This window comes from Dipodomys merriami, unplaced genomic scaffold (assembly GCF_024711535.1).
Source record: "Dipodomys merriami isolate MVZ:Mamm:240054 unplaced genomic scaffold, mDipMer1.0.p SCAF_6, whole genome shotgun sequence".
In the NCBI taxonomy this organism is placed as follows: domain Eukaryota; kingdom Metazoa; phylum Chordata; class Mammalia; order Rodentia; family Heteromyidae; genus Dipodomys; species Dipodomys merriami.
In genome coordinates, this window is record NW_027206179.1 from 70440114 (window position 1) to 70467780 (window position 27667).

General features: G+C 38.9%; 1 protein-coding gene across 3 annotated transcripts in view; it reads left to right on the forward strand.

The window, feature by feature from the left end:
• The window catches only part of Micu2 (mitochondrial calcium uptake 2), a 95175-nt gene that overhangs the window by 54926 nt on the left and 12582 nt on the right, over nt 1-27667 (forward strand). For all 3 annotated transcript variants that reach the window (XM_070003117.1, XM_070003119.1, XM_070003118.1), the window contains 2 exons: nt 522-604; nt 14723-14788. In XM_070003117.1, coding sequence (XP_069859218.1) covers nt 522-604; nt 14723-14788 — 149 coding nt within the window. The remainder of the gene's footprint in view (nt 1-521; nt 605-14722; nt 14789-27667) is intronic.

Sequence of the window (27667 nt, forward strand, 5' to 3'; positions counted from 1 at the left end):
AATAGCACAGGGGCTGGGAAGGTGGCTCAGTGGTAGAGCGCTTGCCTTGCATGCATGAGGCCCTGGGTTCTATTCCTTAGCACCACATAAGAAAAAAGAAAAAAGCCAGAAGTGGCACTGTGGCTCAAGTGGTAGAGCGCTAGCCTTGAGCTGAAGAGCTGAGGGACAGCGCCCAGGCCCAGAGTTCAGGCCCCACGACTGGACCCAAAAAAAAAAAGTAACAGCCACTATGAAATTAGACAAAGTTCTGTAAGAATAGCCCTTGATGGAGTTAAATGAGTTTTCAAATTAATTTTACATTGAAGAGTAGAAAAGAGTTTCCATGGAAAAAGTGCTAGAGGAGGTAGGAGCAAAACCTTTCCACCTACCTACCTTTGAAAATTATCTGAAAAGGGTCATTTCTCTGCCTAGGTGCTTGCTCATAGAGTTTCTGGTGGTTTGTTTCAAACTTGAAGATGTATCTGTAAATAAGTTGTGATTCACCAAACATTTAGGAATACTCATTTTTCACTTCATTGCAGAACCTCATACAGGGTTTCATGTTGCTTTTAAAATGCTGGATGCAGATGGGAATGAGAGGATTGAGAAAAAGGAATTTGTTAAGGTAAGAAAGTGCTCAGTATTTGGAAGTTATCATAAAGCACTTGATGCTTGTGCAATAAATTTACACTTCCATAACTATCAAAATTATGTTAACTACTTATATTATGAAATGTTGAGAAATCATTTGCACATTAAAAAATGTTTGTTACATTTTTCCAAAATATTATCTTGAGCAAAGTGAGTCATCAGCACATAAAATTTCAAAAGAAGAAGTAAGCTTAAACTTATCTATATGTTTAGGGAATTTTTTTTGTTCAGGGAATTATAATACAGTAAAAAAGGCTTCATATCATATATATGTTTGTAAAAATAGTTGTCAAAGACATTAAAATTATTAACAAGAAAAAAAGAGTAAGAATAATAGAAACTTTTAAGTAATGTGCCTTTTATCACAAAGCTCAAAAGCCTCCAAGTTACCTTTTTTTGAAAAACAGAAATAAATTTCTTCAGACTTTGTTGTTGTAGTTGTAGTATCAGGTTTTGAATTCAAGATCTCATTCTTGCTAGGCAAAAGCTTTACTACTGAGCCACAACTCCCCACCAGTCTTTGGCTGGTGGGTTTTTTTCCCAGTACTGGGCTTGAATTTGGGGCCTGGATGCTGTCCCTCAGCTCATTTTTACTCAAGTGAGCCACAGCTTACTTCTGAATTCTTGTAGTTAATTAGAGATAAGAGTCTCATGAACTTTCCCGTCTAGGCTGGCTTTAAACCTCCATCCTCAGATCTCAGCCTCCCAAGTAGCTAGGATTGCAGGTATGAGCCAACAGTGCCCCGTTGGTTTTTGAGATAAGATCGTTTTTCCTGCCCAGGTATATTCCGAGACCATGATTCACCTATTTTAGGCTTCTTATAGTTGCTGGGATGACAGGCACATGCCACAACACTATGAAGGGATCTCCATTGGGAAGACGTTCCTAGGACTTTTCTGCCCAGTCTGTTCTGGAAATACAAGCCTCCCAATCTCAGCCTCTCATGTAGCTATAGAATGACAGGCATACAATGCCTGAGAAGGGTCTCAGACTAGCCTTGCACCATGATCCTCTCTTTCTCAGCCTCCCAAGTAGCTAGGATTATAGGTATGAGCCACTAGTGCCTGGCTTCGGTCTGATTTTTTTTTAGTGATATTAAATATTTCCACTATTTCAGATTGAACTGTAGATAGGAAGAGACTGAACACACAAATACAAACAGGCACACACATACAGTATGTGGGCGAGAAAGAGAGGACACTCTCATGTTTAACCAGCATTTAAGTGTGAACTCAGTGAGGGAGGCTAGCCACCTACAACAGGAATCTCAGCATCAGCTCCCAAGACTATAAAATATCTGGGGAAGCAAGAGAGTAGCAGGTAACAGCATATTCATAAAGTCCAAGATATTGCCACATGGAGACTTTCTTTTATACATTTTTCCTTTGTAGTACTAGGAAGGCTGTTCAAATAGTTGGGTTTACATCTGTGAATTAAAAGTAGAAACTACAATCAAGAAAGGACATGAAAGTGAAAGGGACTTATTAGGGATCTGGAAGGGTGCTGAAGAAAGAGGGTAATAGGAGGGCTGGGAAGGTGGCTCAGTGGTAGAGTGCTTGCCTTGCATGCATGAGGCCCTGGATTAGATTCCTCAGCACCACATAAGCAGAAAAAGCCAGAAGTGGTGCTGTGGCTCAAGTGATAGAGTGCTAGCCTCGAGCTGAAAAGCTGAGGGACAGCACCCAGGCCCAGAGTTCAGGCCCCACAACCGACCCAAAAAAAAAAAAGGTAATAGAGTGGGTGTCTATCATCAAAATACATAATATACATGCATAGAAATATCAGAATGAATCCCATTACTTTGTGTACTAATAGAAAGAAAAATATTATGGAATAACACCTATAGAACCTGGCCAAGTTGAAGTGGAGGGATAAGAGGACAGGAGAAATCAATGGCTACTACTTTTTCTAGCCTATTACCTGAGTAGGAAAGATAATCATAATATCTTTCGTTAGACTTGTTTTTTTTTTTGGCGGTTTGAACTCAACGCTTTCACTTGCTGGGCAAGCACTCTGCACTTGAGCGATACCCCTAGCCCAATAATAGCACTCTTTGGTGAAAAAAACGTATCACTTATTGGCTATATCTTTCATATATGTTATATTTACAACACCCATTTGCAGTAGTATCCCTATTTTATAGATGAGAAAATTGGTATGTACAGTAGACTCTTGATATGTGCAAAATCTGTGGTTCCAAGGAAATGCTCAGGATGCAGAGTTCAGTACTGGACTGAAGATGCTTGATTCCTTTGTCCTATAACACTGCCCAAATACATACCACTACACATATACTGTCTTCAACAAATCTAATCTAACACTTTTACCTTGTTTGGGGGACACAATTTGCTTTTTGGAAAGCATATTTTCACAAAATTAAGGGCAGAGAAATATTCAGCAATGACACAAGAAGTACAGATTGATAGCTATACATAAAACAAGTTTTTTTGTCATTTTTTTGTCATTTTTTTGTCATTTGTCATTTGATTATTTAAAAGGAAAATTAATTTAAATCCAACCTAAGGAAGAAAATATTTGCCTAAGTAGAACTGAAATATCAGTACCATACTTCTATTCTACCATACTTCTTTTTAATCTTTTGTTGTTGTTGTTATTGGTTGTAGGGCCTGAACTCTGGGCCTGGGCACTGTCCCTCAGCTCTTCAGCTCCAGGCTAGTGCTCTACCACTTGAGACACAGCATAACTTCCAGCTTTTTCTGCTTATGTGGTGCTGAGGAATTGAATGCAGGACCTCATGCATGCAAGGCAAACACTCTACCACTGAGCCACCTTCCCAACCCCCCATACTTTTTATCCTTCATATCTCAGGGACAAGAAACAAATCTATAACAATTACTATCATTCAGATAGTTCATATGGGTAGTTTATATGAAAAGCTTATGATCCATGAAGATGAGATTCTCTTAGGTTGATTAAGCTATTAGTGACTCCTTGGGAGTCAGTAGGTATAGGGAACTAATAGGTCTTACATTTCTTGGATAGTAAAATCGGAGATAGTTTTAAAAAATAGACCTAAGAGAGCCCCTGGTAATATTGCTATCATGCTTTCAAAGTTCAGCAATTTTGTTTCACTTATAGAGGTTTGATAACGACATGAGGCCAAACTACAAAGCCTAAAGAAAATACTGATTAGCCGGGCGCTGGTGGTTCACGCCTGTAATCCTAGCTACTCAGGAGGCTGAGATCTGAGGATCGCGGTTCAAAGCCAGCCCGGGCAAGACAGACCGTGAGACTCTTATCTCCAATAAACCACCAGAAAACCAGAAAGTGGTGCTGTAGCTCAAGTGGTAGAGCGCTCGCCTTGAGCTGAAGAGCTGAGGGACAACGCCCAGGCCCAGAGTTCAAGCCCCACGACCGACAAAAAAAAAAAAAAAGAAAATACTGATTAGCAGTAGAGAACATGTTATTGTTCCCATTTCCACAAGGACATAACTAAGGCTTTTACAAGAACTCAGTCTTTTCTGTAGATACAGACTCTGTTCTTGATATTATTACATATACTTTAATTTTTCAAATATGCTTTTTACTTAATAGGGATATATGCTGCATTTATAGACCAATTTCTGATTACTGACTTACCCTTAAATATCTGAAAAATTATTGAATAACTAGTCCATGAATTATGATACATCACTTTTCTTTTAAGTTTGAGGTTATAAAATTCAATTTTTTATTTTTTTATTTTTATTTTGTCAGTCATCGGGCTTAAACTTTAGGCCTGGGTACTGTCCCGGAGAGCTCTTCAGCTCAAGACTAGTGTTCTACCACTTGAGCCACAGCTCCACTTCTGGCTTCTTCTGTTTATGTGGTGCTGAGGAATTGAACCCAGGGCCTCATACATGCAAAACAAGCACTCTTACCACTGAGCCACCTTCCTAGCCCATAAAATTCAATCTTAAAAGCCTATAAAATACAATGTGACATGATACAGGTTTTTAAAAACAACATTTGAGCCAAATACCTGTGGTCAGGCCTATAATCCTAGCTAATCTGGAGGCTAAGATCTGAGGATTGTGGTTTGAAGCCAGCCCAATCAGGAAAGTACATGAGATTCTTATCTCCAGTTAACTACCAAAAAGCCAGAAGTGGGTTCTGACTCAAGTGGGAAAGCACTAAGCTTGAGAAAAAAAGTTCAGGGTAGCATCCAGGTCCTGGGTTCAAGCCCTAGGACTGGCACCAAAAAAATAAAATAAAAAATAACATTTAGAAGAAAATTACATTTAAATTAATTATTTAAATAATTATTTCACGTCCATGGTCTTTATATTACTAAGTCTAAGTATTTTGCATCTTACATTTGAAACAGTCTTAAAAGAAACAAATAGTTCTTTGCAGACTATAAAACATTTAAAGAATAGGGAGAGGGGGCTTTAGTCTATCTCAATGTTGACTCAATTAATTTTAGTTATTGCTCTCCCCACTGTAAGTTATAAAAAGTAATGAAATTTACTTTAAAATCTAAGACATAAGTATAACAAAGTGATTTCAACAAATGTAAAAGTAGTGATAAAACATATTAATATAAAATCTTGTGAAAATGTCCCAAAATGCAAAACACTTTGGTTTACTTCTGTGTTTCATAACACATTTATGTTTTATTAACAACCAGATCTAAAAACTGTATTACTGAGTGTATTGCTTGTGCCTTTATCCCAAAAACTTGTAAAATAGCAGCTATCTACATGACTTGTACTTTGTCAGGTAATAATAAACAATACAGACAGTGATCAAAGCCAGTAATAGTTAATCCGTTTCATCTCTACCTTGATAGATGGTACATCTGCTTATGTAGGAGAAGTGCCAAGGTTTTAATGCAGCTTCTCTAAACAATAGATTAATGACAAGTCTGTTTACTAATATAAATTGCTCCCTAGGTGGTCCTTTTATTTCACATTGTTTTCATACTGGTAGAAAGGATTACTACAATAATGTCATAATTTATCACATCAAATATCCTGCTAGAATTAATACTACATAAATAAAAAAGCCTTTAGTAGAATGTATTCTTCTTAATTTTATGATAGTATTCTGATCCAGAGTTTATTTAAACTGTCATTTTCCCTGAAAGCAAAAGTAAGTTAAATTGGCTCAGCATGCTTTGTTTTCAGCCTGAAATTGGAAGTACCCATCAATGTAAATTTAGTAGTCAATTTAGTGGTACTTTTTATCCATTCAGAATTTGTATCAAGTGAGAATGCTTATGTGTCTCTAACCCTGTTTCTCTAACATAGCACCCCTATTTCCACCCAAATCTCCTTCCCCTAATCCTATGGTAGGTTTTAGTTACTCAAATCCAGCCCAAATACCATCTCCTCAAAGACAACTACCTTTCTCATAATGATCCACCCCCAGCTATGTGTCTCTGTCCTATTACCCTGCTCTATTTTATTATACTCATAGAACTTGACATGCTCTGACATGACTATATTCGAGTACTTGTTTGTTACCTCTAGCCCATGAGAATGTAAGCACTGTCCCCACTGTTCTGTATCCCCAGCATAACAATGCTGTTCTGTCCCAGTGAGCATTTAGGACCTTGTTGTCATGAGCTAATGTCATGTCTAGCCATTGTAGAAAAGATCTTAAGATAGATACCAGAAAGATCTTTTAGCCCAGGTCTCTAGACAATATGTTTAGGTTTGTACTTTTTCAAATGGAGATATTATATAGAACTTAATACCCAGAAGCAGAACCTGCTGGAATCTTCCCCTTGTATCCAACTATATTGTATTAGGTAAAACCTGACATGACAAGATTTATCTGGCACAAAACATACTTTGATAGACTATAGGATAATCCCTTGCTATTCTGAATTTCATACCATGTTTGGATAAGCCTCCTAAAAAAATTCTTAAGTGAACTAATCTTATTTGCTTTTTTTGTTGGTTTTATTTGATTTGATTTGAACTTTTTTATAATACAGCTATATGAAGACTATAATAACTACATAGAATGCCATAATAAAAGAATAATAAGCTTTGAACCTCTTATAAAATTTTATAATTAATATTTTATTGCTACCTAGTCTATTTTTGAAAGTTTATTTTAAATGTCTGTATGATAAAAACAGAGGACCAAAATTACCAATATTAGGAATCAAAAAATATTGTGAAGATCTACAGATAGCAAAGAGTAAAAATGGATTATTGGGAACAACCAGTGCATATGTGCCTAAAAATTTGGCAATTCAAATGAAAAGGACAAGACCTTAATAACAGATAAACAAGATGAGAGCTAATCTGTATGGCCTTTTGTCAAAGAACTGAATTTATTTTCCAAAACTTTCTTACAAAGAAATGAATTCAAGTTCATCAGTTTCACTGGTGAAATCAGTGGAGCAGTTAAGAAAGAGGTACTACTAGTTTAGTTGAGATCATCATTACCCTAGTAACTACAATTTCACACAGACCTACCAAAAAAGGTAAATTATAGTCCTGTTTTCCTCATGAACAAAAGTAAAAAAATAAAATTTAACTACTTCACTGGATAGAACAAGTCAAGCACTATGTACATTATAACCTAAGTAAGAGCTACCAAGGAATATTAATTGATCTTAATGGTTGAGAAATCAGTTCACTACAATCCATTATATTAACAGGACAAAGGAGAACCAATAAGATCATGTTCACACACAGACAAGCATTTAACAAACGAAACCATAAAAGTCAGCCAAATAGTAATGGCCCTTCCTTAGTCTTAAAGAGCATTTATAAATAAAGATAGAGGCTGAGAATGTGGCTGAGTAATAGAATGCTTGCCTAGTATGCATGAAGCCCTGGGTTCCATTCCTCAGTACCACATAAACAGGAAAAGCCAGAAGTGATGCTATGTGACTCAAGTGGTAGAGTGCTAGCCTTGATCAAAAGAAGCTCAGGAACAGTGCCCAGACCCTGAGTTCAAGCCCCAGGACTGGCAAAAAATTAAAGAAAGGAAGGAAGGGGCTGGGAAGGTGGCTCAGTGGTAGAGTGCTTACCTTGCATGCATGAGACCCTGGGTTTGATTCTTCAGTACCACATAAGCAGAAAAAGCTGGAAGTGGCACTGTGGCTCAAGTGGTAGAGCGCTAGCCTTGAGCTGAAGAGCCGAGGGACAGCACCCAGGCCCAGAGTTCAGGCCCCATGACCGACCAAAAAAAAAAAAAAAAAAAAAGAGTCCAGTGCAAGTATATTGTATGTTGAGCAGGACCCTGAGTTCAATCAAAGCACCAAGAAAACAAAAGGCAAAGCTACTTTTATACTGTAAGGAGAAATCCTAAATGACTTCATCTTCTGTTCAATATTTTCTTGGAGATTCTAGTGGTAACAAAAAGAAATAAAAAGTTAGAAAAATGCTGAGAAAGGATAGAGTTTATTTAAGCTGACATGATTTGATATAGGATATCCTAAGGAACCAGTAACAAAAGCAAAGATGTCTAAAATAATACGAATTTAAAAAGAACTGAAGATAGAAGATGAAGTGTATTCTTATATACTAGTGACAAACAGAAGATGAAATTAAGATCACTTGTTTGGGACAGTATCAAGTAACAAAATAATTAGAAATTAACAAAAGTTTTACACTAAAAGCTTTAAATGTTCTTGGTAGAAATTCAAGGAGGCCTAGATAAATTAAGATACTACGATATGCATCGTGTTAAGGAATTTGACTGTCTTAAATATCAGTACTTGCAAAATTTGTCTTAATATTCAACTTTCCTGAGTAAAATCTGAGCAGCCCTTCTGTGTGTATGTGTACCAGGCCTAGGCTTGAACTCAAAGCTTAGACACTGTCCCTGAACTTTTTTACTCAAGGCTATCACTTGAGCCATAGCTCCACTTGTGACTTTTTTGGTGGTTAATTGGAGGTAAGAGTCTCACAGACTTTCCTGCCCCAACTGGCTTTGAACTGTCTGTGATCCTGCCTCCTGAGTAGGTAGGATTACAGGCATGGGCCACCTGTCACCAGACCTGAACAGCCTTTAAAAAAGAAAAAGAGAGAAGAAAAGAAACTAATAGCTGCACCCTTGTGGTTCATACCTGTAATTCTTCCTATTCAGAAAGCTGAGGTTGAAGATCGAGGTTGAAAGCCAGCCAAAGCAGAAAAGTCCATGATATTAACAAAAATGCTAGACTGGGGATATGGTTCAAGTGGTAGAGCACCAAGCAAGTACACAAAGTCTTGAGTTCAAGTTCCAGTGCCATCAAGAAAAATAATTAAAAAATAATAAATGAATAATTTTTTTTTGGTCAGTCATGGGGCTTGAACTCTGGGCCAGGGCACTGTACCTCAGCTCTTCAGCTCAAGGCTAGCACTCTTCCACTTGAGCCACAATGCCACTTCCAGTTTTCTGAGTGGTTTATTAGAGATAAGAGTCTCATAGACTTTCCTGCCTGGGCTGGCTTTGAACCGCAATCCTCAGATCTCAGCCTCCTGAGTAGCGAGGATTATAGTGCGAGCCACCAGCACCCATCTACAAATGAATAATTTTTTTAAAGGAAGTATCCAGGAACCAATGGCTCATGCCTGTAATCCCAACTACACAGAAGGTTAAGATCTGAGGGCTGATTCAAAACCAGCCTAGGCAGGAAAGTCCCCATGAGACTCTTATCACTAATAAACTACTTAAAATGGCCATAAGTGGCCCTGTGGCTCAGGCCTTGAGCTCAAAGAGGCTCAAGGACAGCACCCAGGTCCTGAGTTCAAGCCCCAGGACCAGCAAAAAAAAAAAAAAAGCTTTTGATATAAGCACAGAGCCTAAATAAAACATGTCAGTCTTAAGAAACAAGAACAAAGCAAGATAGCTCACACTGACAGACTCCAAGTCTATGACAATGACAGATGATACTGACTCATGAACAATAAATCAGTGGAGGTAGATCCATGAATGATAATAGACTTTATCCTCGTAGTCACTTAATTTTCAACAATGAACCAAATCAATAAATTGGAAAGCAAAAACTTGTTTACTAGATAGGCATATGGAAGAAAAAAAAGCTTCTCCATATACAAAAATAGAAGGTGCTGTGACTCAAGCCTATAATCCTAGCTACTTGAGAGGCAAATATCCAAGGTTCAGGGTTCAAGGCCAGCCTAGCACAACAGTTTGAGAGATTCTATCTCAAGCAATGGCTGGTTGCTGTGGCATGCTCCTCTTATTTCAGTTATGTAGGGAGCACAATGACTGGGTGCAGTGGTATGTGCCTGTCATCCTAGCTACATGGAAAGCCGAAGTAGAAAGATCATAGACCTAGCTAGCCTGGGCATAAAACAATTATCTTAAAAAATAACCAATTCGTAAAGGGATTGGAGGCATATCTCAAGTGGTAGAGGGCCTGCCTAGCAAGCACAAAGCCCAAGTTTAAATTTCAGAAATGTGAATTTGGGGTGAACAATGAATACAAATGTAAAAACTAACACCATTAAACTTCCAGGTAGAATATTAAAGAGAATATCTTCTGAAAGACTGAGTCTTTCTGTTTTTTTCCTTTTTTTTGTTCTTTTTTTTATTATGAAAATACTGTACGGGGGGGCTTACAATTACATGGGCAAGATTTCTTTTTTTATGAGTACATTTCTTATCAAGCATTGTTTCCCCTTCCTCCTTTGTTTCCCCCTCCCATCCCTTCTCATCCCCCCCACCCTCCCATCCGATCTTCCCCCGACCAAAGTTATAAAATTCATTTTTTGAGATAGCAACTATACATCTCATTGTTGCAATGGGTCCACCTGTATCCCTATTTAAACGATTTATTTTTTTCCCTTCCCCTCCACAAATTATACCAACATCAAATACAGTGAAAGCAGGGGTTATACCATGGGGGAGGGACATACAAAGCAACAAAGAAATCATCTTATAAATATGTTAGAAACGATTGCATGAAAGAAAAAAAACATTTGAATACTTATCTTGGGGCTCATTTCCCTAACATCAACTTATCTGACCTTTTCTGCTTGACTCAGACATATACTAATTATTGCAAATACCCAGCCAGGTGCCAGTGGCTCACGGCTGTAATCCTAGCTATTCAGGAGGCTGAGATCTGAAGATCAAGGTTCGAAGCCAGCCCAGGCAAGAAAGTCCATGAGACTCTTATCTCCAATTAACCACCAGAAAACTAAAAGTGGTGCTGTGGCTCAAGTGGCAGAACACTAGCCTTGAGCTGAAGAGCTAAGGGACAGTGCCCAGGCCCAGAGTTCAAGACCCATGACCAACAAAAAAGAAAAGAAAAGAAAAGTATACCCATGTGGCTAGGAAAGGCAATCCACCACTGAGCCACATCCATAGCCCCAGACAGTTTCCTAGGGCACTGAAAGCAGTAATGATAAAAAGAAAGTGATGAATTAGTTTACATCAAAATGTAAAACTTCTGCTCAGAAGCACTGTTAAGAAAGTAAGTAGGAATCCAGGTGCCAGTGCTCACACCTATAATTCTAGCTACTCAAAAGGCTGAGATTTGAGAATCAAGGCTTAGAACCAACCCAGGCAGCCAAATCTGCAAGACTTTTATCTCCAATTAACTAGCAAAAAGCTGGAAGTGGAGATATGGCCCTAGTAGTAGAGCACCAACTATGATTAAAAAGCCAAGTGAAAGTATGAGGCCAAGTTCAACCCTAGTACAAGGGGGTGAGGTATGGTGAAGAAAAGGCAGGGAAAGAGAATAGGCTTGTTGTATTGGTGCTTGTCTATGATTCTAGAAGTCAGGCGGATAAGGCAGGAGACTCTGGAGTTTGAGGCCAGCCTGGGCTACTTAGTGAGACTTTGTCTGACAAAAAGACAGACAGGGCAGGGTGGTCAATTAGGAGAAAATACTTTGATAATACATGTCTGACAGAGGTCTTGTATCCAGAATGTATAGAGAACTCCTGCAACTTAAAGTTCTACAATTTAAGTTTAGCTGTTGGGATCTGGCCCAGTGGCAAAGCACTTGCCTCACAAGTACGTAATATCCTAGGTTTGATCCTCAATACCAAAAAAGAAAAGACTTTTAAAAAGAAAAATCAGAATGATATATCTGTTTGAGCCAAATATTAGTGGCTCACATCTATAATCCTTTTTTTTGGTCAGTAGTGAGGCTTGAACTCTGGGCCTGGGTGCTGTCCCTCAGCTCTTCAGCTCAAGGCAAACACTCTACTACTTGAGCCACAGCACCACTTCCAGTTTTCTGGTGGTTAATTGGAGATAAGAGTCTCATGGACTTTCCTGCCTGGGCTGGCTTGAACCGGGATCCTCAGATCTCAGCTTCCTGTGTAGCAGGCATGAGCCACCAGAGCCTGGCTACCTATAATCCCTACTGTGAAAGAGGCTGAAATCTGAAGATGAGAAGGAAAGTCTGTGAGACTCTTATTTCCAATTAACTACCAAAATGCCAGAAATAGTGCTGAGGCTCAAAGTGGTAGGTACTGCCCTTGAGCACAAAAGCTCAGAGACAGCACCCAGGTCCTAATTTCAAGCCCAAGGACTGGCACCAAAAAAGAAAGAAAGAAAGAAAAAAAAAAAAGTGTAAGGACAGTGTTCAGCCCTCAGTTCAAGCCCCACAACCAAAAAAACACATGTAAATGTACTTAATGAACAAAAGTCAACAAACACTTTACTGGAGAAAATAAACAGATGTGTAATAAATACTTGGAAAAGTGTCCCATATGAACCATTAGGTAAATGCAAATTAATAGTATGGTACACTTCCAACAGAAAAGGTAAAATTAAGAAGACTGGCCATAACAAATATTGGTGAGGGGGGCTGGGAAGTTGGCTCGGTGGTAGAGCGCTTGCCTTGCATGCATGAGGCCCTGGGTTCGATTCCTCAGCACCACATAAGCAAAAAGAAAAAAGCCAGAAGTGGCACTGTGGCTCAAGTGGTAGAGCGCTAGCCTTGAGCCGAAGAGCCGAGGGACAGCGCCCAGGCCCAGAGTCCCCACAACCGGACCCCCCCCCAAAAAAAAAAACACAAAACGAATATTGGTGAGGATAGGAAGGAACCAGTTTGCTTTGGGGGGAAAAAAAAGTTTACTAGTTTTTTATGAAACTTAATAGACATGGCTCAAGTGGCTAGCCAATGAGTGAAAGCATCAGATACTGAGTTTCAGTCCCAGTCTTGGACAAAAAAAAAAAAAAGGAGAAGAAGGAAAATGGGGACATTCCAACTGTAATATAATATTAACGTGAAAATATAACATTGAAATTCCTTCTGTATAACTAAATAAGCTAATTAAAATATGGTATGGCTGCTGAGCACCAGGTGGCTCACGCCATCTCAGGAGGCTGAGATCTGAGGTTCACAATTGAAAGACAGCCAAGACAGGAAAGTCTATGAGACTCTTACCTACAATTAATCACAAAAAGCTGAGTGGAGCTGTGGCTCAAGTGGTAGAGAGCAAACCTTAAACGAAAAAACTAAGAGGTGTGTACACATGAATGGTATGGCTAAGATTGGTACATTTTAAGATCTAATATTGTCTGTAATTTAGAGTTATTACTTGAAGTAATAATATAGGAAAAACAGAAGTACTAACTAGAAATAATAACAGAGGAAAAGTAGGTAGAAGTAGAGGAACCAAGAATGATAGTGTGCTGATTATCACTGAAGTTAAGTAATGATTATGGTGGCCTTTTATATAATGCTGTTCATATTGTTTATGTTTGAAATTTTGTATAATAAAACTAAAGAGGACAGTGGAAAATTAAGAAATATTTGAGTCTTGAACCTGGCTTTAAGCTATTAACTTAAAACTTAAGAGGCTAAACAAAAATAAAACATTTCAGTGTTTCCCCCTGAACTAAGTAGTGAGCAGTCAATGAAAACAGGGATATAGAGAAATAAAGATAAACCACTTACTAAGATAAACATAATAGACATAGCTAAATTTGAGATTGAAACAGGTACCAGTGTCTCAAGCCTATAATCCTTGCTACTTGGGAGAGAGAAATTGGGAGTGTTGTGAGTCCAGCAGGGTAAAAAAGTCTGTAAGACTCCTTAACTCGTAACTAGGCTCAGTGGTACCTGTCATCCCAATCTGGTACATTGACACTGGGAAAATATAGATTCCAGGCCAGCCCAGGTAGAAAAGTACATAGGTTATATAACATAAGTTATTATATCTCTATGGCTAGAAACTGGATGCATTAACCAATGCCTGTGATCCTAGTAATGGTAAGAAGCCTAAAGTAAGCAGACACCTGTGTGAGAAGAGAGACATATTATCTTAAAAATAACCAGCAAAAGATAGGACTGGAAGTATGGCTCCAGTGATAACAAGCAAAAAGCCCTGAATTCAAACCCTAGTGTGATTTTTTTTAATGAGATTAATCATTTCAGATTCAATTACAGCAGTTTGCAAACTATTAACAAATTATCTAGGAAAAACCCAATTGCTTTATTTTATCCCTAACTTGGAATTTTTGTCTATATCTGATTTTTTAAAACCTTTTTTTTTAAATCTGCTTTCCTTGTGAAGATTGTTACAAAGGATTCTGAAAGGTAGGTAGGTTTTTCAATATACTCAGCTTCAAAGGAATATTAACAATTTTATAATTAATAGAAGTAAATATTTGTTTTCCTGCCCTATAAATACATAAAAGAAGGAAACACAATATATGTATAGCATAAATAACTTAAAGAACCATATACTTGAAAATGTGACCATAAACTATCAGTGGTTAAAAAAAAAATTATGAATGAAAGTTCTTTTGAGAGGGCTGGGAAGGTGGCTCAGTGGTAGAGCGCTTGCCTTGCATGGATTAGATTCCTCAGCACCACATAAGCAAAAAGAAAAAAGCCAGAAGTGGCACTGTGGCGCAAGTGGTAGAGCGCTAGCCTTGAGCTGAAGAGCTGAGGGACAACGCCCAGGCCCAGAGTTCAGGCCCACGACCGGACCCAAAAAAAAAAAAAAGAGAGAATTACACTAATAATAGTGTTAGTACTTTTATCTGTTTTATTGTTTGATTTTTACATGGTCTAAGAGAAAGAGGATAGCAATTTATCATATAGAAAGTATGTACGTTTTAAAAAAAGAAAGTATTTAAGTTAGTATTTAATAATATATTTTGAAAACTCCAGGAGGCAGGCATGTAAACTCATGTTTGCAATCTTTTTAGCTGCAGAAGATTATAAGCAAACAAGATGACTTCAAGACAATGAAAACTAATGAAACAGAATGCCAGGTATGTACATATAGTCTAAATATTTCCACAGGGGATGTTTATAATAATTGCTCTATTCTATTTGTTCAAATAAATGTCCTCAAGTAATTGGTAAGATTTACCAATAGCAATATTTTACATAAATGTACTATATTCACATGGTCCCAACTCCAAAAGGCACACATGAGTATACAGAGCAAGAGTTATACAGCAGAATTTTCCCCAGGCAGTCAGTCCCCAAGTTTTCCTCCCTGAGCAATTAGTGTTATCAGTTTCTTATATACACTTCCATACACACACTCTCCAATATATATATATACTCTCCAATATCTGCTATAGAATATGAACCAATTGACTGGGAAGGTGGCTCAGTGGTAGAGTGCTTGCCTTGCATGCATGAGGCCCTGGGTTCGATTCCTCAGCACCACATAAGCAGAAAAAGCCAGAAGTAGACTGTAGCTTAAGTGGTAGAGCTCTACCCTTGAGCTGAAAAGCTGAGGGACAACGCCCAGGCCCAGAGTTCAGGCACCACAACTGGCAAAAAAAAAAAAAACAGAATATGAACCAATTTTTATTCCCACCTGTGCAAGTACATTTTGAGCTACAGCGCCATTTCCGGTTTTCTGGTGGTTTATTGGAGATAGGAGTCTCACGGTCTCTCCTGCCCGGGCTGGCTTTGAACCGCGATCCTCAAATCTCAGCCTCCTGAGTAGCTAGGATTACAGGTGTGAGCCACCAGCACCCGGCTGTGCAAGTACATTTTTTTTTTTTTTTTTTTGTCGGTCGTGGGGCTTGAACTCTGGGCCTGGGCGCTGTCCCTCAGCTCTTCAGCTCAAGGCTAGCACTCTACCACTTGAGCCACAGCACCACTTCCGGCTTTTTTCTTTTTGTTTATGTGGTGCTGAGGAATTGAACCAAGGGCCTCATGCATGCAAGGCAAGCACTCTACCACTTAGCCACCTTCCCAGCCCTGCAAGTACATTTTTAACTGATAATCTTTAAATTCAACCCTACCTCAGGATTTTCCTTGACATTTTCTTAAATTTCCAAATCATTTCATTTTCTTGAGCATGTTTATTTCAGAATTTGCAAATTATTAAAATCAAGGTGATTTTACATGTTATCCTCTTTTGGTGATCCTGAACTGTTCTTCTTTGTCTCCCATCCAAGTGCAAATGTTATAATGTCCTTTTCCTAGATGTACACATCCTGTATCTTCTAGTACCTGTGTGCCATTGTCGTGACGCTTCATCACATGTGAATAGAATTGTTTCTTGCATCCTCTTCAGTGAAAACACCACGCAGCTGCTTTAGCTTGAGTGAGTTAGGAGCCTGGTTCAGTCTTTAAAAGGCCTTACCATGTCACATTGATTCTTGAAATGCCAACCTTCTATCTTCTGCCTGACTTCTGGTTTTCCTTGTTTACATTTAGTTTCTTCACCTTTGTTCCTCATTCCACTGCTGTCACTTGGCCAAGCCACTGTCATTCATTACTTGCATTCCCACAGTAGCTCCTGACTGACCTCCTTGCACCTACTCTGTCTTCAGTCTAATTCATTTTCTCATTTTCACCAGGGTGACTTAAGTACTTGTATAACTACTCTTTTTTTTTCTTTTTTTTTTCTTTTTTTCTTTTTTTTTTGTTGGTTGTGGGGCCTGTACTCTGGGCCTCGGAGCTGTCCCTCAGCTCTTCAGCTCAAGGCTAGCGCTCTACCTCTTGAGCCACAATACCATTTCCAGCTTTTTCTGCTTATGTGGTGCTAAGGAATTGAACCCAGGGTGGCATGCATGCAAGGCAAGCGCTCTACCACTGAGCCACCTTCCCAGCCCCTATATAACTACTCTTTAAAATTAAATAAATAAATAAGAAAATAAGCTCTAATAGCATGTAAAAATTTTTTCATAGTTTCCCTTTGTTAAGTTAAATTCAAAACTCCTCATAAATCTGAGTTATCCAACCCTCCTTCAGCCTTCTTCTATACCACTCACACTCAGAATCCTAGTTGCCTATATTCTGATGTTGCTTTCATCAGACACTGGGCACACCTGTTTATCAACCTCAGAGAAATTGGAAATATTAAATGAATTAATACATTGCAGTCTCCTAGAACTAACCTTAACAGCCTAAGTTGTACATAAATAAAAATTTGCTATCTAGGCCAAGCATAGTGGCTCACATCTGTAATACAAGCTACTTAGGAGGCAAAGATTAAAAAGATTGCAGTTGGAAACCATTCTAGGCAAAAAGTTAATGAGACCCCCATCTCAATCCATCAATAAACTTGGCATAGTGGTGTGTAGCTGTAATCCTAGCTACTCAGGAGGCATAACTGGTTTACTAAAACAGGATGGGGTAGCCAGTTGCTGGTGGCTGCCTGTAATCCTAGCTACTCAGGATGCTGAAATCTGAGGAATGTAGTTCAAAGCCAGCCTGGGCAGGACAGCTCGTGATTGTCTTATCTCTAATTAACCACCAGAAAACTGGATCCCACAGTGGCTCAAAGTGGTAGAGCACTAGCCTTGAGCGAAAAAGCTCAGAAACAGCGCCCAGACCTGAGCCAGAGCCCCACTTCCAAAAAAGACAGGAGCATGGACTGAAGTCCTAGAAGGCCTGCCTAGGAAATACAAGGCCTGGAGTTCAAATCATAGTACTGCCAAACAAACAAAAAGAAAAACTTGCCATTATATATTATCATATTATTGTTGATTTCTACATCCAAGTCAGAGAGCAGCATAATGTCTGCACCTTCAAGTTTTATACAAACTCCCTGTAAGCATGTTTATTCCCACTTTCTTCCTATCACAATTTAAATTACATTTCTTAGGGAAATTTCCTGAGCTTCAGCCCCTGCACCATCACTATTTTTAATAATTTGTTGAATGCCCAGGAATGTAAAACCACAGGATCCTCAAGCCCTAGGAGTGTGTAGTCATAATAGAAATTTACTACATCTTTATTGATGACTAATGGACTGCCTGCCTGCCTGACAGACAGTACTATTGTGTTTATGCCTTCTTGGGATTTTTTGTTTGTTTGTGTGTTTCCAGGGGACATAACTGGGACTTGAACTTAGAGCCTTATACTTATTAAGTAGATGTGCTCTACCACTTGAGCCACACCCTCAACCCAATGTCTCATTTCTTATTTCAAAATGAATTCCAGATGAAGCAGAAATTTAAGTGTCAAAAATGAAAACATGGAAGTATTTTAGGAAATTAGTATTTTTACATTACTGAAGTAGATAACTGTTTTATATTATTGAGGTAAGTAATGCAGTTGTATTCCAAATTCCGTTGGATTTTGCTGCTGCTATTTAACAGCTAATACCTCAAATTTTAAAAAAAGGTCAAAAGACACGAAGAAGTAGCAGGATAAATACAAATAAGTAATAAACATGAATAATTAAAGAAAAAAGTTAAATAACAGCAATTGTTAAAATTTGTTTTCCTACCAGACTGGCAAAAGTACAAGGTTAATAGTCTGTAGTCCCAACTAGGCATGGTGGCTCATTCTGGCACACTCTCAGAGGCTGAGGTGGAACATTGTGAGTTCGAGGCCCACGTGTGCTACGTAGTGAATTAGAAGCCAGCCTGAGCCAAATATAGCAAGATCCTGTCTAAAAAAGCAACCAAAAAAATCCCGGACCCAAAAAAAAAAAAAAAAAAGGTAGATCACTAGCCTTGAGGGCAAAGAAGTACTGAATTCAAACCCAGAACCAGAAGGGAAAAAAAGCTACCAATTTTTAAATTATATACAAGGAGATATCTGTAGACACATATTACTAGTTTACTTTGCCATATTCTGAATATAGTAGTAATAGATAACCAGTTGTGATAGACAGATAGTGATAACCTTTTCACATAAAGTGACTTTATTTTTTTTTGGGGGGGGGGTCCGTTCGTGGGGCCTGAACTCTTTTTTCTTTTTGCTTATGTGGTGCTGAGGAATCGAACCCAGGGCCTCGAGCATGCAAGGCAAGCGCTCTACCACTGAGCCACCTTCCCAGCCCCGAAAGTGACTTTATTTTTGTACAGGATATCTTTTGTCTGATATAGTCACTTATTTTCCTGGGTTTATTCATCAGTTACACATCATCACAAATAAGAATGTTCATTTTTGGAAAGATAGTATTAGTGAACTAAGAATACTTTTTTGTTTTTTATAACACAAGCATTGAATTCTCACTTACTCTACTTATAAGCAGTTGGCTTGCTCACAGCTGGAACTCTACCCTTGAACTATGCCTCAAATCTGACTTTATGTTGGTTATTTTGAAGATTAATCTCTGAACCGACTTCTCTGCTCAAATTGGCTTCGAATCCTCCAGATCTCAGCCTTCTGAGTAGGATTACTGGTGTGAGTCACTAACAACCAGCTAAGTTAGAATAGTTCAGGCCAAAAGCAAATTAAATATAAAAATAACCTTTGAAACTTGGTAAGGAATAAACAATGTTTCACGTGTTGAAATATTAAACATAGCTTTCAAATCATAAGCCTTCATAAAAGCAGCCAGTAGAGTAATGTATATGTTAGGCAATATAAGGAAGATTTTGAAGCTTGGCATCATGGCTCATGTCTGTAATCCTTGCTACTCAGGAGGCAGAGATTTGAGGATTACAGTTTGAAGTCACTTGGGGCAGGAAAGTCCATGAGACTTATCTCCAAATAACCAGCAAAGGGCCAGAAATGGAGGTATGGTTCAAGTCATAGAACTGGCACACAAAAAAAATTGAACACAATTCAAAATCAGTCTTTAAGACTAGAAGTTTAAAATACATGTTCTGTGGGAAAATTACCTTTTGGGTTTGATTTAGCAGAAGTGAATATCCTTTTCTTTGTGTTCTTTTGAAAGAAAATGTACAAAATAGCAGATATGTGCACAAATAAAAAACCCACTCAAATAGAAATGAAAACTTGAAAATATCTTTTAGAATGCATTAAAGTATATTTAAATTATTAAAACAGTGGTACACATTCGTAATGCTAACACTGGGAAGCTGAAGCCTGGGCTACACATTAGTAAGACTTTGTCTCCAAAAAAAAAAAGTGAGGGGGGGGAAGGGGGGGAAGGAGAAGGATTGGGATTGGGGGGGAGGGGGGAGGCTGGGAAGGGATGTGAAGGGTAAACAAAGGAGGAGGCTGCAATGCTTGGTAAGAAATGTACGCATTATCCTGCCCATGTAATTGTAACTCCTCTGTACAGTATGTTCACAAATAAAATTAAATTAAATTTTAAAAAAAGAGAAAAAAAAAAGTGAGGGCTGGGAAGGTGGCTCAGTGGTAGAGTACTTGCTTTGCATGCCTGAGGCCCTGGGTTCAATTCCTCAGCACCACATAAGCAAAAAGAAAAAAAGCTGGAAGTGGCACTGTGGCTCAAGTGGTAGAGTGCTAGCCTTGAGCTGAAGATCTGAGGGACAGTGCCCAGGCCCAGAGTTCAGGCCCCACAACCAGACCCCCCCCCAAAAAAAAGTGAAAATAGGAATATGAATGGTAATTTTTTTGTGAGTCCTAGCTTAAACTCAGGACCTGGGTTCTATCTCAGAGCTTTTGTGCTCAAGACTAGCACTCTATCATTTGAACCACAGCTTTACTTCTTGCTTTTTAGAAGTTAATTGGAGATAAGAGTGTCAGGAGTCGGGCGCCAGTGACTCATGCCTGTAATCCTAGCTACTCAGGAGCCTGAGATCTGAGGATCACCGTTTAGTGCCAGTCTGGGCAGGAACATCCATGACACTCTTATCTCTAATTAACCACCAGAAAACAGGAAGTGTCCCTGTGGCTCAAGTGGTAGACACTAGCCTTGAGCTGAAGAGTTGAGGGACACCACCCAGGCCCAGAGTTCAAGCCCCATGACCAATTAAAAAAAAAAAAAAAAGAGTATCAGGGAATTTCCTGCCTAGGCAGGCTTTAGACCATGATCCTCAAATCTCAGCCACCTGGCTCATTATGGATGGGCACCAATGGTTTATGCCTATATCCTACTACTCAAGAAGCTGAGATCGGAGGATTATAGTTGAAAGCCTTCCAAGGCAGGAAAGTTTGTGAGACTCTTACCTTCAATCAGCCACCAAAAAGCCAAAAATGGAGCTGTAGCCTAAGTGTACAGCACTAGTCACGAGCAAAATAATTCAAGGACGGTGCCCAAGTCCTGAGTTAAAGCCCCACAAGTGGTACAAAAAGTAATAAAAAAAATAAAAAGAAATAATAGGGTAAAACTTCTGTTTTATTCAGTTGTATGCTTAGAGCAATACTTGCATCTTATTAGAAAATATTACTGTGTTCTATCACTTCTGTGTTGCCATATGGTAAATAGCAAAATTAGAAGCTAAATTTCTTCAGGAAAATTTAACAGTGTATCATTCTGTCTGCAATGCATAGATAGCTGTAAACCTGGAAAATTAGTAATGTTCTTATGTTTAAAAGTATATAGTATCCAGGGGCTAGGAAGGTGGCTTAGCAGTAGAGTGCTTGCCTTGAATGCTTGAGGCCCTGGGTTCGATTCCTCCACACCACATAAACAGAAGGGGCTGGAAGTGGTGCTGTGGCTCAAGTGGTAGAGTGCTAACCTTGAGCTCAAGAGCTCAGGGACAGTGCCCAGACCTAGAGTTCAAGCCCCATGACTGACCAAAAGAAAAATATATATCCAGGTGCTGTTGGCTCATGCCCGTAATCCTATCTACTCAGGAAGCTGAGATCTCAGGATTGTGGTTCAAAGCCAGCACAGACAGGAAAGTCTGTAAAACTCTTATCTCCAGTTAACCACCAGAAAATCAGAAGCGGTACTGTGGCTCAAAGTCATAGACCACTAGCCTTGAGCAAAAGAGCTTCCCAGGCCCTGAATTCAAGCCCCACAACCACCAAAAAAAAGTAGACAGTGTTATCTCAGATGATTGGGAGATGCATAGTAGTCAGCTAATTAGATTTACCATCTGTGAATATTACCTAATGTTTTAGAAGATAATTTTTGCCAAGAATAAATTTTGTGCCATTTTAACTAATTATTCAATAGTTAATACACCCCCTTATTGGACCATAAAGCTGAGACTTAAATTAATGAAAGCTGAGCTGTAAATTAATTAGATATACAGAACCTGAGTCCTTGAAGAGACAGAATTGAATCCAAGAATAGAAGTGTCTAATTCAGAGCTACTTTGAACAGAAGAGAAAACAAAGTTTTGCACAAATCATGGTTTCTATTTGGGAATTAAAAAATACAGAAGCTGTAAGTCTAATTAGGGATGGGGATCTAACTTGCTAAGAGATGCCAAAGAAGCTCTGTGTGTCTTTCATGTCTCCATTATAGAAATCCCGTAGTTTGGACTGACAATCAGTTACATAGTCCAAATTAAATTGCCTATCTCTAAGGGGATGAGGGAAGGGACCAAAGGAGCAAAGCTAAGCATGATGGGGTTGGAAATAGATGGACAGTTTAGGTGCTAGAATTAGAAAAACATGTAACATGGGCATAGAACACTGATCTTAAACTTGTAATGCTCCTGCCATACCCTCTGAGTCCTAGGATCACAGGTGTAAGCCTGCCTTGTCCTTGAATTCTTATCATAGATGAACTTAATATGCATCTGAATTTTAATAACTTCTGCTTCTAGAAAGATGGAATTAATATACTTTCCCATATTCCACCCACTAAGTGTAACTTAAAACTCTGTGCATTATACATAAAACATTTAAGCCAGACCTGGTAGTGTTGCTTTTAGTCCCACCTACTTTGGAGGGTGAAATAAAAGGATCACTTGAACCCAATCTGGGCAACACAGGGTCTCAATTCAAAATATAATTTTTGTGAGTTTTTTTTTTTGGCCGGTCCTGAGGCTTGAACCTCAGGGTCTGAACACTGTCCCTGAGCTTTTGTGCACATGGCTAGCACTCTACCACTTGAACCACAGCTTCACTACCAGAATTTTTGGTAGTTAAAGATAAGAATCTTACAGGCTTTTCTGCCTGGGCTGGCTTCACAATAATTTTTTTTTAAGCACCAGATAAGAAGACTTAACAGGTGTCAAGATTTTGACAGCCTGGTCAAAATAGCAAGATCCATTCTAATAAATAAATAAAAGTCATTATTATCTTTTAAAATGTATAACATGGGCTGGGCAGGTGGCTCAGTGGCAGAGTGCTTGCCTTGCATGCATGAGGCCATGGGTTCGATTGCTCAGTACCATGTAGGCAGAAAAAGCTGGAAGTGGTGCTGTGGCGCAAATGGGAAAGCACTAGCCTTGAGCTGAAGAGTTGAGGGACAGTACCTAGGCCCAGAGTTCAGGCCCCACGACCAACCAAAAAATAAATAAATAAAATAAAATGTATAACATTCTGAATAATGGAAGAAAATGTAACAGAGTATCTAGTTCAAAGAATGTAAGGAAAGACAAGATGTATTCCCTGGATTTTTTTTGGGGGGGGGGGTCGGTCGTGGGGCTTGAACTCTGGGCTTGGGCGCTGTCCCTGCACTCTTCATTGAGCCACAGTGCCACTTCCCGTTTTCTGGTGGTTTTTATTGGAGATAAGAGTCTCATGGACTTTCCTGCCCAGGCTGGCTTTTAACCGCGATCCTCAGATCTCAGCCTCCTGAGTAGCTAGGATTCCCTGGATTTTTATCTTGACTTTATTAGCAACTCAGAAACACCAATAAGCCCAAACAAAAGCCACTTGCTCTAACCAGAAAACAAGAATGCAGCATAGCAAGACAAAACTTTAGAGGGGAAAATGCATAGAGCCTGAGGAACTTGGCAAATACCAGCAAAAGATTTGGGGACTGAGGCTGTAGCTTAGTGCTAGGTCCTGGGTTTAGTCCTCAGGCACAGAGGGAGGTATAGATAGATAGATAGATAGATAGATAGATAGATAGATAGATAGATAGATAGATAGATAGATAGATAGATAGATAGATAGATAGATATGAGATAGACATCTTAAAATAAAATGAAAAAAGATATCATGTAGACATTAATTTGTTAAAAGCATGAGTGCCTGTCTAGTTTCAGATAAAATTAACTTGTTAGAGATAGGAAGAGACACCCACTAAGGCAACATACCAAATTCTAATTGTGTATACAGTGAAACAACAGAGTTTAAAAAATAAGTGACACCAAAACTGATAGAACTAAACAGAGACATAGACAAATCTACAATTTTAACTGTAAATTCTAACAACTATTTGAACAATTAATAGAACATCTAGACAGAAAATCCGCAAAGACATGGAGTTCAACAGTACCTTCAGCTATCAGGACCTAACTGACAGAACATCCCTCCCAACAACATAATACCTGTTCTTCCCAACCACCTATAGTACACCACAACATACCACATCCCAGGCTAGAAAGCAAACCTCATCAAATTTGAAAGAATTGAAATTATACAGAGTATGTTCTCTCACCATGACAACATAAAACTAGAAACCAATAACAGCAAGATAACAAAAATCTCCAAATACTTAGGAACTAAATGTTTAAATAGGCCTTGAGTCCAAAAACAGATGCCTTTAGGCCAACCAAAAAATGCATTTAACTGAATGAAAATGAAAATGCAGTTTGTCAAAATGTGTGAGATAGAGGTGAAACTCTATTGAGAGGAAATTTAGTAACATGAAATGCCATAATTTCTTGGTTGGGCACAGTGGCATATACCTGTAATATCAGCTACTTAAGATACAGAGATCAGAAGGATCATATGAAAAGAGGATCGGCACCATTCATCCTGCTGTATCAGCTTGGATGATTTGAAGCAAAATATTCTGAGAAAAAGTAAAACTAATATCAGATGTTCTGTTCTGAATGATTCCACTTCTTTTTTTAATATATATTTGTTATTGTAAAGATACTGTACAGAGGGGCTGGGAAAGTGGCTCAGTGGTAGAGTGCTTGCCTTGCATGCACAAGGCCCTGGGTTCAATTCCTCAGCACCACATAAGCAGAAAAAAAGCCACAAGTGGTGCTGTGGCTCAAGTGGTAGAAAGCTAGCCTTGAGCTGAAGAGCTGAGGGACAGCGCCCAGGCCCAGAGTTTAAGCCCCATGACTGACCAAAAAAAAAAAAAAAAAGATACTGTACAGAGAGGTTCCAGTTATATGGGCAAGGTAATGAGTCCATTTCCTATTGAGCATTGTTATACCCTCCTTTATTTTTCCCTACCATCCAGTGCCTCCCCACCTCCCCAATTCCTCCCTCTCTGTCCCACCCTCCTTCCCCTTACCCACTCCCCCACCTATCCCCACCCTGCAAAGTTGTAAAGTTCATTTTCAACTTATTGTCTTGTACATCTCATTGTTACAATGGGTCATCCTGTGTCCTTCTTTCAGCATTTTGTTATTTCCCTTGTGATTCTATAACATTTTTAAGTAAAAAAATTGTTAAGTAGAGACAATTGATTAAGAGTTACCAGAGGTTAAAGGCAGGGTGGGAGCAAGGTAGACTTGGGTATAACTATTTAAAAAAGTATAAGATCTTTGTGATTAAAAAAATGTCTTGCCAGGTGCCAGTAGCTCATGCCTGTAATCCTAGCTATTCAGGAGGTGAAGATCTGAGGGTTGCAGTTCAAAGCCAGCCCGGGCAGAAAAATCCCTGTGAGACTCTTATCTCTAATTAGGCACTCAAAATCTGGAAGTAGCCCTGTGGCTCAAAAGTGGTAGAGCACTAGCCTTGATCAAAAAGAGCTCAGGGTCAGCACCCAGGCCCTAAATTCAAGCTCCATGACTAACAAAAAAATGTCTTTTGACAGACAAGTGATACTGTTCTATAATTTAGCAACATGTTACTATTACAGAAAACTGAGCAAAATGTACAGAGGATGTTTTTATATTACTGCATTTTTAAATTTTCTTTTTAAGTATATTTTTCTATACAAATACATGGATTATTTCAAAGATTTTTTGGGGGGGGGGACCGGTCATGGGGCTTGAACTCTGGGCCTGGGCGCTGTCCCTCAGCTCTTCAGCTCAAGGCTAGCATCTACCACTTGAGCCACAGTGCCACTTCCGGCTTTTTTCTTTTTGCTTATGTGGTGCTGAGGAATCGAACCCAGGGCCTCATGCATGCAAGGCATGCGCTCTACCACTGAGCCACCTTCCCAGCCCCTTCAAAGATTTTTTAAGACTCATAAGAGGTATATTTGTTCTTGAGTTATGCATTCCTCTAGATTGGGCTTTTTGTGCATTTTGCCTAATTGGTTCTTACTATAGCACCTTTTTGAGGGTGTGGTGCAGTCTTTCCCTTATTCCCATGTTGTGTCCAGACCTCTTTGTACTGGTAGAGTACGAGAGAACTTCTCCTTGCTACCCATCCCATCTTATCCAGAATTTATCTTTTTTCCCCTCTCCTGCAGGTATTGTATTTTGATCCATTATACTATAGATGGAAGGGTAGAAACAAAGTAGAAGGGATTTCCAACATGGGAGGTGAAAGAAAGGGCGTTCCCAGTAAGAAAAAAAAATTGTGACACCACAACCTTTCAAAGGCACTGTGTTTAGAAACACAGGACTCTCCTGGGTCAGAAATGAATGGACACAAAAGAGATATGGAAGATTTCGTCAAGGCAATTTACTTTTGTGCAAAAGGGTCCAAGGCCATTACTCTCCCCAGAGCTAGGCAGGCACACTGGGCATATCAGTTTGCCAGGCTTTTATCCCAATCTAAACTGTCCCTCTTCCTTGTAAAGGAGTTAGGCTGACAGTCTAAGTACAATTGATTACCAAGGTTAAAAAAAAGGGGGGAAGGAATTCTTTTATTCTTGTCAAAAGTTCACTTTTTTTTTCACTTAGCAATTACAGTTTATTATTTTAACTTCTTCAACACAAGAGATTTATCTCCTAACATGGCTAGCTGGCAACAAGTAATACAGATGATAGTTACAATTGAAGTAAATAAAGCAAATAATTCAGGAAATATCAATATACAATACCAAATACACTTTAGTTTGACAGAGAAGAATATGTTTTCTCCCAGCAACAACTAGAAAAAATAAATTAGCCCTTGTTGAGGACAGGGGGAGTCTAGATTCTGTTCTATGAGCCCATGAAGTAAACTAGAACACAGATGACTACCCCTTCAGTGTATCCCGTCCTCTGGGCTACTCCTTACTTCCTCATTTAACATAGTGCCCTGGGAGATTATAGACCTCAACACTCCCTCAAACTGCTCCAGTTTTACCAACTTTTGTAGACGCTTCAATGGAGGGAAGTTGGTAAGAAGGTTCCACATGACCTTCTTAGGGCTGTCTTCTTACCCATCAGTCTGTTTATTGCTAAGTTGAAGATTTTTTTATTATCTTTAAATAGTTGTACAAAGGAATTGTCATTCAGCAAAACAGTTTATGAATAAATGCATCTTGAGCTGTATCACCCCTTTCAACATTTTCACCCCTCTTTTGACCTACTCTTCTCTAACTTTTCTTAATTTTGTAATATATATGCAATGAGTTCTTAACTGCATTCTCCTCCTCTCTGATTCATCTACCCCTCTCCCTTTGGCCTTACCTCTCCCCACCACACACACCCTAGCAAGTACCAGTTTTCTGGTGCTTATTTTGTTGGGCTTTAACTCTGTCTTTCTAAGGACATTATTTGAGTTCTCCCAAAAGTCTGCCATATTTCAATTAATACATTTGTAACCACCTCCATATCACCCAACATGTTTACTTAAAGGTAAATTCTAGCTACCACAAATGAGGGAAACCATGCAATTTGTTTTTCTGAGTCTGACAATATAATTTTTACCAAGTCTTTCCATTTCCTCATAAATGGTACACCATTCTTTCTAATGGATAAGTAAAATTCTACTATGTATATACACCATATTTTCTTGATCTGTTCATCCAATCAGATATATCTAGAGCTAATTCCCTATCTTGACTATGGTAAATAGTGCTGCAGTGAACATGATTGTTCTGA